The sequence below is a fragment of the Opisthocomus hoazin genome, chromosome 2, assembly GCF_030867145.1.
Source record: "Opisthocomus hoazin isolate bOpiHoa1 chromosome 2, bOpiHoa1.hap1, whole genome shotgun sequence".
In the NCBI taxonomy this organism is placed as follows: domain Eukaryota; kingdom Metazoa; phylum Chordata; class Aves; order Opisthocomiformes; family Opisthocomidae; genus Opisthocomus; species Opisthocomus hoazin.
Genome location: NC_134415.1, coordinates 101,351,347 through 101,370,637, shown reverse-complemented (window position 1 = coordinate 101,370,637; position 19,291 = coordinate 101,351,347). Strand labels below are relative to the sequence as shown.

At 39.4% G+C, this 19,291-nt stretch overlaps 1 protein-coding gene across 1 annotated transcript in view; it reads right to left on the bottom strand.

Annotated features, from left to right (window-relative positions):
- Window positions 1–19,291, bottom strand: part of EYS (eyes shut homolog) — a 966,530-nt gene that overhangs the window by 304,156 nt on the left and 643,083 nt on the right. The window contains exon 35 of the mRNA XM_075414597.1: window positions 258–408. Within this exon, the coding sequence (XP_075270712.1) occupies window positions 258–408 (151 nt within the window). The remainder of the gene's footprint in view (window positions 1–257; window positions 409–19,291) is intronic.

Below are 19,291 nucleotides of genomic sequence, written 5' to 3'. Positions count from 1 at the left end.
ACTCTACCTACTCAAGACAAACAGGAATGAAGATTGTAACTTCAGGCCAGAATGCTGTCTCTGTTTGCTTCGCTTACCAAAGTCTCAGGCACCAGCAAAACTCTGCAACGGAGAACACACATCCCTTAGACGTAATCCTCAAAATGCTCTAAGTAATCTTTTTTTTGGCACAGCTTAAATCTCTTCAATCTTATTCAATATACCACTCCCAAAATAATAAACATCTTCAATAAAAATACATAATAATAAAAAAATACCTGTTTTCTTGCATAATGATGAGGCAAACCACCAACAAATACAGATCCTGTTTCAAGCGAATATGAACTGGACCAGAAATTGCTAGGCATATTTGTCCTTGTAGATATCCCCAGGATCGACATTTCTGCTTCACATGGTACCATGTCTTGCCTGCATAAATTTAGAAACAGGCACATTTTACCACCTTATGTAGTTTACATTACTGCCTATCTGACAAATTAATTAGGTTATTACTAAACCAGTGAGGAAAGAAAATCAAGTAAATAGCTGTTTTTATATTAAAGACTATAAACGTAAGAGAAGCTGTTTAACAAGCTGTAAGTTGACATGTCGTTGGGGTTTGAACTTCTATAAAAATGAGCCATATTGTAAAGCTGAGCAATGTAATTGCTAAAAAAGCCAAAACACACCATAATGGCTGAATAAAAAAGTTAGGCATTTTTTAGCAGTAACAAGAAGGTTTTGTAATTTGAAAAATAGACATCCATTGACTTCAATTACTTTAAAAATCCCAATTTTGCATCACAAAAAAGATAACCCAGAAAAGAAATTTAAAATAGACTGCATTTTAGAGAGTGCAGACCTACTATAATCTGTAATATTTATCTTCAAAAGCACTATTACTAAAACTGAAGGAAGTAATATTTGGCCCTGAAATTAATATGTACATTCCCTTTTCCCTCCCTCTGCCCGCACTCCCTCTTAACAGTGTTGCTCTTAACAGCATGCATAAACTATTAGCAATAAAGAGAAGCTGCAAAGTAAATAATTTGGTTTTCTTCTTTTTTTTTAAATGATGCTAAACTCTTTTTACATTCCGATGATCAACTGGAAACAAGCACTCTTATCTTCATGGAAAAAAGCACAGTGAAGAAATATCAGAACTAATCAAGGGTCTCTCACACAGGAATTTCTTTCTGCCTGTTCTTCTGTCTGCACAGTTTTCTTCACTATCTTCTGTCAGATAATAATATTTAAAGGATTTCTCACATACTATTTCATAAGGTCTTCTATCATTTATTAACTGAGAGGATGGAGACTTAACATTAACAACATTTGCAAACTGTTCTCTATGTTTTCTGTATAATTCTGTTTTTCTGACACTTTCAGAAAAATATGCAAACATGGTATTTGCCTTTTAAGAGACAGGACTATAAATGTTTTTGCAAGCAAAATGGCCTGTCCATCCTATGGCAAATAACTTCAGATGAAAAATACGAAGTTTTATTTTGTTGTTAAAATCAACATTAAAGAAGAGAAATAAATTAGGGTTTTAATTCTGTGGACTAAAAATAAACTTGTTAAGAGAACTGTTCAGGGGATATTCTTTTTTTTTTACCTGAATTTTTACAAAGTTTTTGGAAACTTGCTGATTAGTAGCTAACATGAATGAGAGAAAGGAGAAAATTGTAGCCAGAACTGCAGTCGAGGAAAGGAATGTTTTCCTACCACTTTTTGTAGATCTCATGCAATGGTTGTATGTCTAAGTACATGTACGAGGTTCTGCAGCACACAATTTTCATTCTTTACATACAAAGGAGGTTTGCTGATAATGTGTGTAAGTCTTAAATTCATTCTCAGAAGCTCTGTTTCCAATGATCAAGCAGTTTTTCCTAAGGCTTAAACCCAGTGTGACATTTTTGGATAAATTCATTCTACAGCAGAAACCTTTGGTGAGAGTTCTAAGGAAAAAATTACTGATTTTTAAATATCTAAAATTTCTTCTCTTTCTGATAAAAGCATGTAATATCTATTAATAAAGGCATAATAACAAGATAGCAATCTTTCTGAAATCTTTTAAATCAGACTTGTTTTAATGCAACAAAATTCTTAAGATTGGAGTGGAAGAGGTTCAGCAGGGGAACTGACAGGCATTTTTTATTATTTTAAACTGATTAACAGATGTGCTAAATGAAGGAAAGATGCCTAAACAACTCTTTTTTTTAAAAAAAGACTCTTTCTTCTACACATTTTGAGATGCTAATGCTGTAACTGATGACTGTGCACGTACTTACATAATACAAGCACACTATTTACAAATGTAGCTCTTTTCACGTTACCTTTAGACGTATTTGTTAGCTTGTCCTTAATAATTTATATGATGGATATGCAGAGGTATTTTTCTGTGCATATATAAACATATTTTGAAATTAATTCCCAGTACTTTATGTCAGAAAACAAGTTAATGCAATTCAATAGTGTGAACTGCCTTCGCCCTAAGCTTGTTAGAATGTCAGCCATGCAGCTTTGATTGTGTTTGATTGAATCTAGCAGGGTCTGACCAAATTAGAATAATGACCTTAAACCATTATTGTTTAGCACTTGCTGATGATACAATCACCAGGTCATATGTGTGCTCTATGAAATTTCCATCAGGCTTTAAAAATACATTTTCTACAATCAGCACAATAGGTGCTTTAAAGGTCAAGTAAGAAGACAGAGCTTTTTTGCATAATTATAAAAGTGGAAATGCATACAACAACTCTCAAGCACTTTTGCTGGGTAAGCTACCAGTAATTGAGCCTCAGTCCAACCCAGCAGTAATAGTTCACAGATTCCTCATTTGTACTCACATAAATGTAATGATTAAATACTGGCCTATTATAACGTGAAGATGAGTTCTGTCTAAACAGTATTAAATCCATTGCCCAATGCCTTGCAGGTTGGAAGGATGGAAAGGTCACATAATAATTTGATAACTGTTGGGATAACGGTACCCAAACATGACAATGCCTGCATGAAATCCAAATCCTTTTGCATAATGTCTTTACTTACTGACATTTGTTACTGATGATTAAATGACATGTTTGGGATTATAATAAAATGGTAAAAAGGTAATAAAAGAAATGGGAGAAGAGGAGAGAAAGGGGTATGTCCAGATAATGTATTAAGTGTCAGCTATGCTGTGCAGCTTTGCTGTGAATAAAGCTTCTTTAATCTGTTTTTTCTGACAAGAAAGGGAAACCTATTTTTATAGGAAACTAGAAACAAGACTGAAACTTTCACTCATCTCTAGCAATTTAACATCAAACATGACCATGCTAAACAACAATAAACAATTCACTAATTACCCTTGAACTATTTAGGATGCAATGTTAACATTGGGTCTACTAAACAACAGTAAGTTTGCAAACAGCTACAAAAAATATGAGTTGTGAACTAAGAGAATTAAAAATAAGTTTTATTATCATATATTCTAAAAAACAATCCCAGAGTTCCCTGAATTTATTGGACAACCAACTAATTAAAGCTGAGAAATGTATTTCATTTTCACCACATCTAATTACTATGGTAGAAATTTCTTAGCTTAAAAAAATCAAAGCCAACTCCTGTTTCCCTCTGTTTTCACTCAGAATCTAGTAATACTAGATTCATTTTCTGTTTTCATACTCAAACTGCTCCTTACAGTAGAATGTTTATTTTTGTAAAACTGTAACAGAAAAATAGACATTATCACAGATAATTAAGAGCTACATTTTCTTAATGCACATTTAAAAGGTGGGATCAATTTTCACCCAGCGCTGACTTTAAAAACCTTAAGGTTTTGTGGGGGTGTTTGAGACTACTTTAAGAATGGAATATCTGGACCTCTCTTCTCAGAGAGAAGGTTGTGCAGGTTTCATCCCTGGAGGTTTTCAAAATCTGACTGAATGAAGCTCTGAGCAACCTGGTTTGACCCCTTGACTGGCCCTGCTTTGAGGAGGAGGTTGGACTAGAAACCTCCTGAGGTCCCTTCTAGCCTGAACTACCCTATAATTCTACAATCCAGCAACGATTTTCTTTTGCAAAATAAGAAACTCACCTTGTAGTAATAACATTTAGAGGTAAAGCAAAATGTCATATTACCTTCAGTAGATTTGTTTAGATAGAAAATATACCAGTTACAGTCATTAAATTTTCACTCTGCAGTAAAATGCATCATTTTAGACTGCTCGCATCTGTTGGTGCTGACTGTGCCCTGCTGAGACACCAGGTAACACACACTTTCATGTTGCAGATGAACTAATGAGTCCACAACATATTTTTTCTCATTCCCTCTGACAGCAGATTCATATTTCTGGGACCTGGAGCTGATTTTTTATTCTGGTCTTAGAGAGTGATTTAACTAAATAAATAAGAACAATGAAGCTAATGACAAGGTGTGATGTAAATTTCTTCAAGAAAACAGGGGCAGAAAATTAATCTTTGTTTAATGGAGCCTCCTTCTCTGGAGATATTCAAGACCTGCCTGGACAAGGTCCTGTGCAGCCTGCTGTAGGTGACCCTGCTTCGGCAGGGGGGTTGGACTAGATGACCCACAGAGGTCCCTTCCAACCCCGAACATTCTGTGATTCTGTGATATTCTAAGGAATGATTTAATATGGTAACCCCTTATTCTTTTCACAGAGGTTACACTTACATTACTAAACTAAAAAGGTCCACGACATGTGTTCAAGTCTTACACAAAATCCTCCATATTTTTAAGAAGTTATACAGTTCCTGTCACCATTGCCACCCAGGCTTGCTATCACCTCCAATTCTGAAACTGAAAAAGTTCACTGGTTAGCATAATTCAGGAATCATTCCTAGTTTAAATGTTGACAACCTATTTGCAATAAATATTTTTACACACATGATCTGCGACCTGCCATTTGGCCTTAATTGCAGAGAATAGTCTTCAGAATTCATTTTTATTTACTGCTGTAGATTTAGCTAGAGAAAAAACAACAATCTATGCAGTTTGCAGGGCTTCATGTTTCCTGCTGCTGACATTGTAACAGCGTTAAATACTATTTACAGAAATTAAACTTAGAAAACAATATGCACTTATTTGAAGTTGATGTAGAGGTAGATAAAGTGTCATTTAGTGAAAAGCTTGGCCCAGTTGAGAGTACTGTATTCAAGCATTCAGACAGTGGCAAGTTTAGAGTCAGGTCCAGACTTGCAACACTGACATTTTATTTCAAGTGAAACTGAAAGACAGCACCGAATAAAAAGATAGTTACACATCATACTTAAATAAACTCTGCAGGCCAGCCTTATTTCTGGTCTCTATACCCTGTCTGTGTTCTCTTTAATATCACTTCTATGCTTGTGACATGGGGCCAAGGCAGCCACAGAATACTGAAGCCGGTTTTGGTATCTGTAAGCATCCTTTGATGTTCCTCAGAAACTAATATAGAACAAAGCTTTTGGTATGCTATGTTATTTTTATATGCTATATTTAGGTATGGTATGTTATTAAAATCTTACTCAAATGTTTTTATGTTTCCATCCCTGCCATAAGGAAGGAAGAAGATAAAGTAGAACATTTTCATTCTTAGAAGTGAGACTAACAAGCTCTTTTGAGACCCAAAGTTAAAGAAAGCAGCAATGACAGAAACATCTTTAGTATTTATTTAGTTAAATAATCTGAGCAAGAATAGATCACTATACATCACAGATTTGTCACTTTGATGATTCTAAATTTTAGCTTCTGAGTGTCTTCTTTGATGGCAGAGTTCTAATAAGATCTAAAATGTGATTTGTACCCAAGATGTGGCATGACTAAGTAAGTAAGCTTTTATCTTAAAAAGGGTGTAAAGCAACAGTTAGTGTCAAACTAATTGGTGGTATTAAGTTGCTATTAACTGTTATTATGATCAATTTAGTATAATTAAATCCATCACACACATTTACATTATTAAAAAAAGGCACTTGTTTATTCTTTGTTGACTCACATGAACTTTATGAAAAATAGTCATCCTTTGTGGAATATAAAAAACATGTGCAACATATTGAGCTTCGATTTCATGATGTATTTTCATTCCAATTAAGATATTTTTACATTGCATTGATGCAAAATGAAATAATATTATTTAGCTGCAAAGAAATGCACTTAGTTTTAATTTTTTGTTATATTAGAAGATTTGATCAGTGCAGCTGTTTTTGTATACTGAAACAGATATGCAAGAAGAAAGTCTACTTTCATTATTCTCATTTTCTGTAAACTAAGTGCAAAATATGAGAATATTAAAGCCCAGCTTTTCTGTCATCATTTCTAGGTTTTGTCCATTTCCACTATTCCTTCTTTGTCTGTGAAATCTTAGTTCTTGTTGAATGAATAAAGCATATATTGTAGAGACTTCAGAACAGTAAAGGCTATTGTGACGTGTCTGGCTATGCAGAACTGAGATCTCTACTATACACTGTCAGAAAGGAGTATGCTCATATAACATCAGCAGCACAACAGCATGTTATTTTTTTCTGAAAGAAAGTTAAGTTGCTCCTTTTAAGAAGACAAGCTATAAGCTGATGTTATAGAAAAATTCTGAAAGTGAATGGAGGACTGTGAATATGTACAGTAGATATGGTGGAGCCTGGATCATCTCACTGGCATTTCTTATACATCTATAGGTGTGGTTTGACTGGCAATTTAGGCAAAGGACTAAGTCCTAGCCTTTACTCCATGGGTATTGATGTATTTGTCCTCCCTTCTTCACACAGCAATTTGCATTAAGGAAAAGATTCAGGTGAAAACAAAAACAAACACAAACAAAAAGTATGTATTTTTAATTGGATCAGGATTTTCCAAGTCTGTGCTGTTGCTGCAGACTCTCTGCAAGCTCCATCCTGTCCTTCAGGGAGACAAAGCTTATTTGCTTTCAGAACAGGAGCAATCTGCCTGCCTCCAGATGACTCTGACTGAAAGGGAATCATGTGGGATAAAGTAGAAAGACAGTTTCCTTCTTACTAAGTAGGAGTTAGAGTGTACAGTATTCATACAGCTCTGTCTGAATAAAGAAGTCAGCAATACTTCTTTTCCCGCTCTCTCCTTCTTTCTGCAGTGAGAAAAGAATGGCTTGCATCACCTTTCAAATACTTCTGCTGCCTCATATCTGCCTTAGCACAATGATTTTCATAAAGATTATGCCTTCAGGCTTCTGGATGCAGTGTGCAGTGCCTAACACCATTTTTCTCCAAGTACAGAAATGGTTAATTATTTTTATTTCTCCATTCTTTGTGACATCTCTCAATAGCAGAGCTTGAAAGGATATCTAGCAGGTAGAAAAATCTTTGAGGTCAGAGGGAATTACACCTTTTGGATGCCTGCCTCTGCTCATTCATATACTTAGGGTCACACATCTGAGACATAGGGTTGGCAGGGTCAGAAAGGAATGTTTACCCAGCTTTTATTTTCAGCTTTTCACTGAAGTACTAGCTGGAATTTGCCAGCTGGAATCTGCCAGCTGGAATCATCTCGATATATAAATCTCCCACCAATACTGTGGGTTTAGGAAGAGGTGACCACAGTAGAATGTATCTTAGAAAAATATTTAATAAATGGAAGGGTTTGATTTAACAAAAATTTGTAGCTTTCTGAACAAAATATTGATCATTTGTAACACAGAAGAGGTCAACCTAGTGGTCCCTTGGTGGTCAAATGAGTGGTCCCTTCTGGTCTGAAACTCTAAAACCAAGAAATTTTAGAAATTTTTATCTTAGATAAAAATGGTAGGCATGGTATCTTATTCTGTAGTGTTCAAATGATGTAACGTGCTTATCCATAGAGGGGAAAAGAAGTTCTATAAAGTATTCTCTAAACCCTGCACTGTATTTTTTTCCTTAAGCTCCCTTCGTAGCATCTGTTGTATTTAACCTGAATTGATATACATATATTGTATAAAATATATTGACATCATGTGAAAAAATGAGAACTTAAAATCACTTTCTTTAGGAAGTCAAAGGGCTCAGCACATTTAAGTGTATAAAAGAAACTATTGGATTGTGTATATTGTATATGTTAGGTCCGCTGGCCAAATAACAAAAACAATGATGTTACTTTATCTTATTTTCTATAAGGAAGAATTATTTCAAATATATGAAAGATGGCAGTCAATGTTGTAACTATTTTGTTTCAAAAATTATCAAGTTGGGCTATTCTGAGAATAAAATTATGAACAGTCTGGGAAATTAATAATATGAAGAATGGAATTAAGTGTTACTGTCTAGATCACATGGGATAGAACAGGATTTAAATATACTTAAGCAGAGAACCAGTTAAGGACATGTCCTGAGGAAAAGCCTCTGGCAAATATATAAATTGTTGAAACAGTATCTTGAAAAGACACTGAATTTAGTGATATGTAGCAGTCAGTAAGAGAGGGCATGTGGTTTCTTTGCTTCTTCTACTGAAGACAAATAAAGGCAATTGTTAGTAAGGAAAAAATGAACAGTTTGAAAATCTAGAAATAAAGATATAGTTTTGTTTTTCACAATAATAACACTTCAAAGAATTGATAATAATTTTGGTAAAATAGTTGTATTTCAGAAAAAAAAATTAAACTAACTGGTACTTTGAAAATACTTAAGATTAATACAAGATAAATGCATTGATACACTGTGCATGAAATTAATTTCTGGTATTTGTATACAAAAATAATATTTTGCAACAGAAACCAATGCTTACTCACAAAGCAGACTGTGTAAGTATAATTTCATTGTTTGCATGTCACTTTCCTTAATATTTCTTCACCAGTGGATATCATCAGTGCGTTCTCAGTATTCAACCTATGTATAGATCAGTTTGCTTACCGAAATTTATTATTTAACTGTTCTGAAGATTTTTAGTGAGATGCTGTGCTTGTTCCTCTCTAGCGTCTACAAAGTAATTATTTCCTCAGTGCTCTAAGTTATTAAAAAGGGAGGATTAGGTTATTGGATAAAAAAATAGTATAATCAAAAAACGATTATTGATTGAACACTTATTCTTAAGAAGCATCACCATTTATTTCAACACTTGACCTCCAAGTAGAAAGATACATGAAGCTACATTTAAATTATTAAGTATTTATGAGATAAATTAATGAATAAAATTAGTCACAGGAGGGAATGTTATTAACCCAACTCCCCTTCTACTTCTCTGTGAAAGGATTAAAATCAAATTGATTCTCTAAAAATGTACTGTGCAGGTCAGTAAAATGAACTGGAAAACACATAAAGATATGTTCTGACTAGCAAGATTTCTAAACTTTTATTTAGTGGGTGTCCTGGGTTTGGCCAGGACAGGGTTAATTTTCACCGGACTCCAGGAAGGGGCACAGCCGGGGGGTGGGGGCTGACCCCACCTGGCCAAACAGAGCCCGGTATTCCATACCATGGGACGTCATGCTGGGTTCCGGTGGGGGGGGTGGCGCAGCAGAAACGGACTTGCGGTTTGGGGGGGCGCAGCGCCGGTGCTGTCCGGGAGAGCGGCTGTCTGGGTCGTGCGGTTCGTTGTTGTGTTTTCTCCTTATCTCTATCGTTGTTGTTCCTGTTCCCTTTGTTTGCTGTTCTGTCAAACTGCCCTTATCCCGACCCACCGGTTTCTACCTCTTTCTTTTCATTCTCCTCCGCACGCCGGCAGGGGGAGAGGCGGCCACGTGGCGCTTTAGTTGCTGGTGGCAGCCGAAACCAAGACAGTGGGATTTTAGGTTCATACTTGGTTTTAATGTCACTGTTCATAAATCAGAATCTCCTTTGATTCTCTTGCTTAACTCTGGCATTGCCATTTCTATGGCACTGTCATGCTCTGCTAGTGGGCAGTAATAGTGTCACTGGGTAACAAAAACCTAAAGCATCAAAAGTTAGTTTTCCACTTTTTGAGCTACTTATGCCAATAGCCACTCTTTCTTGTTTGCAAAGTCCGTATCTTCTTCCTTTCATATGCATTCCAAAATCCTTTTTGGGGGATAATAAACTATACTTTTTCCAAGTAAGACCATGGAGCTGGGAAAAGTTTCAGACTATACAGAAGAATAGAAATTAGAAGTCAGCACCTGTGTTGTATTTCATACACTCCTAATTTTGCAGTCGACACTTTAGGAGGGACTGAATAAAAGACCAACACAGCAATAGCTAGGAAAGTATGTTTGTGAGGACCTTATCACTGGTCAAATTAGAGGTCCAATAAATTCCTAAATCATTGTATTGGTAATAAATAATAATCAGGCTTAACCCTGGGTATGTCCAAGTACTTTCAACAAATGTCTTGCAGCTGACGCAAGTCCATTCCTCGGAAGAGGCCCAGAAAATGAAATGAGCTTGAAGCTATCTTATACAAAGAATATGCTCCTACGACACCGTGTAAATATTGAATAAACTTCTCTAATTAAGCAGCAATCATTGCTATCAATATCTTGCGGCTTACACTGTTTTTTGAGGAGATGGCCCATTCAACATGTTTTCATTATGTCAGGTATGTGGCATTTACACAGTACATGAAACAACAGGTGGATGACCTCTTTACCTATATGTTGTTGTGTAAAAATCTAGGCCAATGTTCAGCACCTTTGTGATAAAATTAAAATAGGAATTCACAGTAAAAAGGAAATAAAAGAACAAAACTGAGAAGCATCTACAATTTTTTCTAACTACTTTATCTATCATCTGCTTATCTTACCTGCCTGCAAGCCCGAGGGAAAATATGAGCTTTGTAGCGTATTCTGAAGGATAATAAATACAGCATATTTTGCACGATATGGATTATCTGAGACCTTCATGAAAAGCTATCAAAAACAAGCAACATACAAGCTCCAGAGTAAACGTATGTTGCATTCTGGCATGATTAAAAGATCTTTTTCTAAGCAGAGGAATCAGAAAACATATGCATCTCAAAACCAAGACAATTAATCACCAGAACTTCTATAGTTAATTAGTGCAAACCTCAAATTACAAACATGAGTTAAAGTAGAAGAATAATGCACTCCTTTAAAAAGCACATTGCCAGTTTTATCAGTTGGTTTCTAGACTGATGGAGCATCTATACCAGCCTTCTAATCTTAATAGTCATAGTTGATTTAAAAAGTTTAAAGCAGATAGATATTTTAAATAAAGAAGTACTGGTGACATCTACTGCATAAACAATTTATTAGCTGACAGATTAGTTAAAGCAATTGATAACTGTGATTAAAAGTAAAATAAAAAATGCTTTTTATCTAATCAAGGAAATTAAGACACATTATCGGTACTGAAATAGTTGTTGAAATGGAGTGTAGTGGACCAAGAAAAGGGCAAATTTCTAATACTTCTGCTGCAGTTTGGCTTTTTTCTGTAATACGTTACTTTATCTATTTGTTTAGATGATGAAGATTGAAGAACATGAATCTTTAAGCAGTTAATGAAGGCAGTTTTATAAGGGCTGGAATGAGAAGACTGTGGTAGAGCATCCACTGCATTGCTAGTAAGGTAACTGTATCTTCACAAAAAAACTAAACAGGTAAACCTGTTCTGGGTAGACGAAGGGAGAGCCGTGGATGTTGTCTACCTAGACTTCAGCAAGGATTTCGACACTGTCTCCCATGATATCCTCCTAGGGAAGCTCAGGAAGTGTGGGCTGGATGAGTGGTCGGTGAAGTGGATTGAGAACTGGCTGAATGGCAGAACTCAGAGGGTTGTCATCAGCGGTGCTGAGTCTAGTTGGAGGCCTGTAACTAGTGGTGTCCCCCAGGGGTCAGTACTGGGCCCAGCCTTGTTCAACTTCCTCATCGACGACCTGGATGAAGAGTTAGAATGTACCCTCAGCAAGTTTGCTGATGACACCAAACTGGGAGGAGTGGTAGACACACCGGAGGGCTGTGCTGTCATTCATCGTGACCTGGATAGGCTGGAAAGTTGGGCAGAGAGGAACCTGATGAGGTTCAACAAGGGCAAATGCAGGGTCCTGCCCCTGGGGAGGAACAACCCCATGCATCAGTACATGCTTGGGGTGGACCTGCTGGAGAGCAGGTCTGTGTAGAGGGACCTGGGTGTCCTGGTGGACGACAGGTTAACCATGAGCCAGCAGTGTGCCCTGGCTGCCAAGAAGGCCAATGGGATCCTGGGGTGCATCAAGAAGAGTGTGGCCAGCAGGACGAGGGAGGTTCTCCTTCCCCTCTACACTGCCCTAGTGAGGCCTCATCTGGAGTACTGTGTCCAGTTCTGGGCTCCCCAGTTCAAGAAAGATGAAGAGCTACTGGAGAGAGTCCAGCGGAGGGCTACAAGGATGATGAGGGGTCTGGAACATCTCCCCTACGAGGAGAGGCTGAGGGAGCTGGGCTTGTTGAGCCTGAAGAAGAGAAGGCTGCAAGGGGACCTAATAAATGCTTATAAATATCTCAAGGGTGGGTGTCAGGAGGATGGGGCCAAGCTCTTTTCAGTGGTGCCCAGTGACAGGACAAGGGGCAATGGGCACAAACTGAGGCACAGGAAGTTCCGTCTGAACATGAGGAAGAACTTCTTCCCTCTGAGGGTGATGGAGCACTGGAACAGGCTGCCCAGGGAGGCTGTGGAGTCTCCTTCTCTGGAGATATTGAAGACCCGCCTGGATGCGTTCCTGTGCAGCCTGCTGTAGGTGACCCTGCTTTGTCAGGGGGTTGGATTAGATGACCCACAGAGGTCCCTTCCAACCCCTACTATTCTGTGATTCTGTGAAATCTTGGGAACGTGTTGGTTGTAGAAGCCAACACCATAAATAAAGACTAATCTGATACAAAAAGGTATATCGTATTCAAAATTACCAAGCTATCCAAGATCTTGATGTAAATCCAGTCCTTTTATTATAACCAATTTTGTGAAATTGTTACAAGTGTTGTAGCCATAATATTCCATCATAATGAAAAATGTCTTTCAGCTATGTTGCTATTTTACTTTCAGCATGAATATTCTGGTAAACAATGAGATTTGAATATAGTGTAATGTCTGACAGTAATATGCATGTTTATTTGCAGACATTAAAAGGTGTGACATTTCTTTTATTCACTCCAGGAATGATTGCTGTGGGATAAAAGAAGCAGTAGAATGTTCCCCTATATGCAGAAAAAGAAGATATTATCACTATCTAATTTTCACTGTATTTCAACTTGCATTAAGCAACACTCACTACTTTTAAGTCTATTTCTTCCACTTAGTATGATATTGTAGAGGCAGTATATTCTTTGCAGATGGCTATCTTCAGTAGCTGAAATGCGTTACTTTTAGTGAATTTGAAAGATAAAAATCATTCCTTCACAGGGCCACATCAAAAGGGCTTCAAACAATTAGGAATGAATTAAGTAAAATGAGCAGTTTTTTTCAAAAAACTTGTACAAAGCCGTAATTTTTTTTATTAGCTATGGTGTCTGTTTGTAATGCTTACCATCTGCCGAACAAAGAAAACCCCACATTGTGCATATCCACTATGTTATAATACTCAGTATCTCCTATATTCCCATCCTGACTCCGTCAACTTCCCTGACAACATTGTTCAAAACTTAATTTACTTCTCTCACTACAAATCAGTTCTGTGAAGATTAAACAACATTTGTAAAGCTCTAGAAAGCTGCTGAATAAGCTATGGCAATTTTTCACCAAAGTTATTTTGAGTTTTACTATGTCATATTATACTATAGTTGATTAAATGTTAAATTTGTAAAACAAGTAGCACACATATTTCAAGAGTGACTATCAAATCTAATTGTCAACAATACATATTTATTTTTTTCTAAAGAAAAATATGTAAAGAAGTAGTTATTATACTTTCTGTACAGCGTATATATTTTCTTAATTAACTCAAGCACATGTGAAGATTCACTAAATGAAAATAAAAAGCTACTTCTAACAAAATAATTTTGAAATCTGTGCCATGAAGATTTTAAATCCTAAAACAATATCCAAAATCATTTCCAGTCTACTAAAAGCAGTAAAGTGATTAACTAATATTTGCTCACTAATTAGCTTGGATCCCATAAACATTTTCATTCCATCTCTTTCAACAGCAAAAATCAGTGGGGCCCATCTTACCTCAGCTGTTCTAAAATAATTACCGTTCTCTGCAAATGAAAGGAGATATGTCTTTCTTCTTTCTTTTTTCTCAAAAGAAACACTAGAAACAGAAATTAGGTTGCTATTCTCTCCAGCTGTTGACATAGGCTGATTTACAGAACAATAGAATGGTTTGGGTTGGAAGAGACCTTAAAGATCACCTAGTTCCAACCACTGTGCCAAGGGCAGGGACACCTTCTTCTAGACCAGGTTGCTCAAACCTGCATCCTACCTGGCCTTGAACACTTCCAGGGAGGGAGCATGCACAACTTCTCTGGGTAACATGTTCCAACGCCTCACCAACCCCACAGTAAAGAATTTCTTTCTTACATCTCTTCTAAATCGACCCTCTTTCAGTTTAAAGTCATTACCCCATCCCCCATCACTACAAGCCCTTCTAAAAGGTACCGCTCCAGCTTTCTTGTAGGTCCCCTTCAGTGACTGGAAGGCTGCTTGCTGCTTGCCCTTGGCCTTGCTGAACTTCATGAGGTTTGCACGGGCCCACCTCTCTAGCCTGTCAAGGTCCCTCTGAATGTCATCCCTTCCCACCAGTGTGTCAAGTGCACCACACAGTTTGGTTTCATTGGCAAACTTGCTGAGGGTGCACTCAATCCCACTGTCCATGTTGCCGACAAAGCTGTTAAGCCGTACCACTCCCAACGCTGACCACTAAGGAATGCCACTGATCACTGATCTCCACTAGGACATTGAGCCATTGACCACAACTCTTCGAGTGAGACAATTCGGCCGATTCCTTATCCCCTGAGGGGTCCATCCATGTTGCTAAAATTTAGAGACCGGGATGTCACAGAATCACAGAATCACAGAATCACAGAAGAGTAGGGGTTGGAAGGGACCTCTGTGGGTCATCTAGTCCAACACCCCTGACAAAGCAGGCTCACCTACAGCAGGCTGCACAGGACCGCGTCCAGGCGGGTCTTGAATATCTCCAGAGAAGGAGACTCCACAACCTCCCTGGGCAGCCTGTTCCAGTGTTCCGTCACCCTCAGAGGGAAGAAGTTCTTCCTCATGTTCAGACGGAACTTCCTGTGACTCCGTTTGTGCCCATTGCCCCTTGTCCTGTCACTGGGCACCACTGAAAAGAGCTTGGCCCCATCCTCATGACACCCACCCTTCAGATACTTATAAGCATTTATTAGGTCCCCTTGCAGCCTTCTCTTCTTCAGGCTCAACAAGCCCAGCTCCCTCAGCCTCTCCTCGTAGGGGAGATGTTCCAGACCCCTCATCATCCTTGTAGCCCTCCGCTGGACTCTCTCCAGTAGTTCCTCATCTTTCTTGAACTGGGGAGCCCAGAACTGGACACAGTACTCCAGATGAGGCCTCACCAGGGCAGTGTAGAGGAGAAGGAGAACCTCCCTCGACCTGCTGGCCACACTCTTCTTGATGCACCCCAGGATCCCATTGGCCTTCTTGGCAGCCAGGGCACACTGCTGGCTCATGGTTAACCTGTTGTCCACCAGGACACCCAGGTCCCTCTACACAGACCTGCTCTCCAGCAGGTCCACCCCAAGCCTGTACTGATGCATGGTGTTGTTCCTTCCCAGGTGCAGGACCCTGCACTTGCCCTGGTTGAACCTCATCAGGTTCCTGTCTGCCCAACTTTCCAGCCTATCCAGGTCACGCTGAATGGCACCCCAGCTTTCCGGTGTGTCTACCACTCCTCCCAGTTTGGTGTCATCAGCAAACTTTTCGTGCGAGATAGTGTCAAATACTTTGCTCAAGTCCAGGTAGATGACATAACTTGCTCTTCCCTTATCCACCAATGTTGCAACTCCGTCGTAGAAGGCCTTCAAATTTTTCAGTCACGATTTGCTTTTAGTGAAGCCATGTTTGCTGTCACCAATCCCCTCCTTATTTTCCATATTTTCCATGTGCCTTTAGCATAATTTTTAGAAGGATCTGCTTCATTAACTTGCTAGGCACAGAAGTGAGACTGACTGGCCTGTAGATCCCCATGTCTTCCTTTTCACCCTTTTTGAAACTGGGGGCTATGTCTTCCTTGTTCCATGCAGTGGGAACTTCAGAGGACTGCCACGACTTCTCAAATATGATGAAGAGTGGCTTAGCAACTTCATCTGCCAGTTCCCTCAGGACGCGTGGATGCACCCCATCAGGTCCCATGGACCTGTGCACCTTCAGATTCCTTAGACTGTTTCGAACCTGATCTTATCCTACAGTGGACAGTTCTTTGTTGTCTCAGTCTCTGCCTTTGCCCTCAGTGACTTCAGTGGTATGGCTGGAGCACTTGCTGATGAAGACTAAGGAAAAAAAGTCGTTGAGTACCTCAGCCTTCTCCATATGCCAGGTAACCAGGTCTCCCATCTCCTTCCAGGCAGGGTCCATGCTTTCCCTAGTTCTCCTTTTATCACTGACATACCTATAGAAGCTTTTCGTGTTGTCCTTGATGCCCCTGGCCAGATTTAATTCTATCAGGGTTTTAGCTTTCCTAATCTGCCCCCTGGCTGCTTGGACAATTTCTCTGTATTCCTCCCAGGCTACCTGTCCTTGCTTCCACCCCCTGTAGACTTCTTTTTTTGTGTTTTGAGTTTGTCCAGGAGCTCCTTTTTCATCCAAGCAGGCCAACTGGCATTTTTGTCTGACTTTCTTTTTGTTGGAATGCATTGCTGCTGAGCTTGGAGGAAGTGATCCTTGAATACTGACCAGCTTTCTTGGGCCCTCTTCCCTCCAGGGCTTTACCCCATGGTACTTTACCAAGCGGATCCCTGAAGAGGCCAACATCTGCTTTCCTGAAGTCCAGGGCAGTAAGCTTGCTATGCACCTTCCTTGCTGCCCTAAGGACCTTGAATTCCATCATTTCACGGTCACTGCAGCCAAGGCTGCCCTTGAGCCTCACATTCCCCACCAGACCCTCCTTGTCGGTGAGAACAAGGTCCAGCATAGCACCTCTCCTTGTGGGGTCCTCTGTCACTTGGAGAAGGAAGTTATCATCAGTGCAGCCCGGCAACCTTTTGGGTTGCTTATGCCCTACTGTGTTGCCCCTCCAACAGATATCAGAGTGGTTGAAGTCCTCCACGATGACCAGGGCTTGTGAACATGAGGCTACACCTATCTGTCTATAAAGCGCCTCAGTCTCGGTCTTCCTTCTCAGGTGGCCTGTAATAGACTCCCACTATAATGTCACCTGTCCCTGCCCTGCCTTTGATACTGACCCATAAGCTCTCGGTCAGCTCCTGATCCATAGATTCAAGTAATTTTCTGCTCAATGGAGTTGTGGGAAAGTGCATAAAATAGGTGCATTCACATCACAGTAGTTAATGCATCGCTGAGTAATGTCAATGACACGGCAGTTCTAATGCTCCAGCACCGGGGTAAAGCATGATTTATTAAAGTTTGCTACAGAACTGAGAGTTCAGACCTTCATACTTTTGTTATCTTCAGGATCTTAAATCTTTCTTAAAATGAACAACAAAGAAATAACAATAGATTTGGAATGGATTAAACTAGCTAACAGACTAAACATTTTACGTCTCCAGCCCTCATCCACTTTTTCTGTGTCATGTGCGATTTTTTAGACTTCTTTGGTATTCTCCCTCAGTTGTCTTTAGCGGACTTGCAGATCCCTTAATTATTTAGTCACTGTTCACACAGAAGCTGCTTAATGTGGGGGTTGGACTAGATGACCCGCAGAGGTCCCTTCCAACCCTGAACATTCTATGATTCTGTGATTCTGTGAGTGTCTTTACCATCTTTATATCTCTTCTCTTAAAAAAATTCAGACTCTACTTTCTCTGTTTTCAGATGGAGAGGGAGTGACAAGCAAAGAAACAAACTAGGTACATTATTCAAGATTTTAGAGAATCATACTTTGTAAGCATCATAGAGATGTCTTCTACCCCTTTCTGGTCAGAGAGGGGCCTACGTTTGCTTTTAGCGTCCATTTAGCATGCCTTGTACTTCTGTTTTTCCCTCTTTGAGTGATAAGCATAACTGCAGTGAATTACTGGCTTTTGTTCCTTTTGTTAGTTAGACTTGTTCCCTAAGTTAGTTTGCATTGTCTTACCGTGCGGTCTGGAGCTTGAACCTGGTATACCATGCTGGAAAAAAAGTATGACAGCCATAGCTGAAATGCAGCAACAAACTGTGGTCCCTCTCACTGACTACTCACTACCACATCTGAGGCAGCAAGGCACAATATAATGAATACAGTCACCACTACAGCTTCCCATAGAAGCAAATGGTCCAATTCCAGCTGCCCTGCAAAAGTGCTTCATTCAGCTATGTTTATATAGATCTAGCTATAAAAGGCTCATTCAAGTAAAAGGCTTTTTTGCCTTTTATACTCTTCCACAAACTTTTTAGGGAGTCATTTACTCCTGAGACACAAACAGACAGCTAATTCTATCTTCTTGCTGGACTAGAGGACTTGGACCTATTTTAATCTGTCTTACAGGAACTAGGCCCCTGGAAAGCTTAATAGGACTCATGCCTAATGTTCCTGTTAAATGAAACGAAAACTTTCTCTTCCAAGTTCTTAAAATATTGTGGATTCTAACAGTACAGACTTTAGGTCATTAGATACATCTATGTACATCTGCTTGGTCGAAAAAAAAACACACCACAATACCAAAATACACACAGGTCACCATTGCCCCTGTGCAAAGAATGTTTTTCTCACAAGTCTTTTAAAAGAATCGACTTCTTATTAGTAATCCAGATTCCCAGCTTAACTTAGTAACAAGACCAGTGCACCCTGATAATCTCTCACAGATGTCTGAACTGTGTTTACAGAATCACAGAATGTTCGGGGTTGGAAGGGACCTCTGTGGGTCATCTAGTCCAACCCTCCTGCCGAAGCACGGTCACCTACAGCAGGCTGCACAGGACTGCGTCCAGGGGGCTCTTCAATATCTCCAGAGAAGGAGACTCCACAGCCTCCCTGGGCAGCCTGTTCCAGTGCTCCGTCACCCTCAGAGGGAAGAAGTTCTTCCTCATGTTCAGACGGAACTTCCTATGTTTCAGTTTATGCCCATTGCCCCTTCTCCTTTTGCTGGGCACCACTGAAAAGAGTTTGGCCCCATCCTCCTGACATCCACCCTTCAGATATTTGTAAGTATATGTTAGGACCCCTCGCAGCCTTCTCTTCTTCAGGCTCAACAAGCCCAGCTCCCTCAGCCTCTCCTCGTAGGAGAGATGCTACAGCCCACTCATCATCTTTGTAACTCTCCGCTGGACTCTCTCCAGTAGTTCCTCATCTTTCTTGAACTGGGGAGCCCAG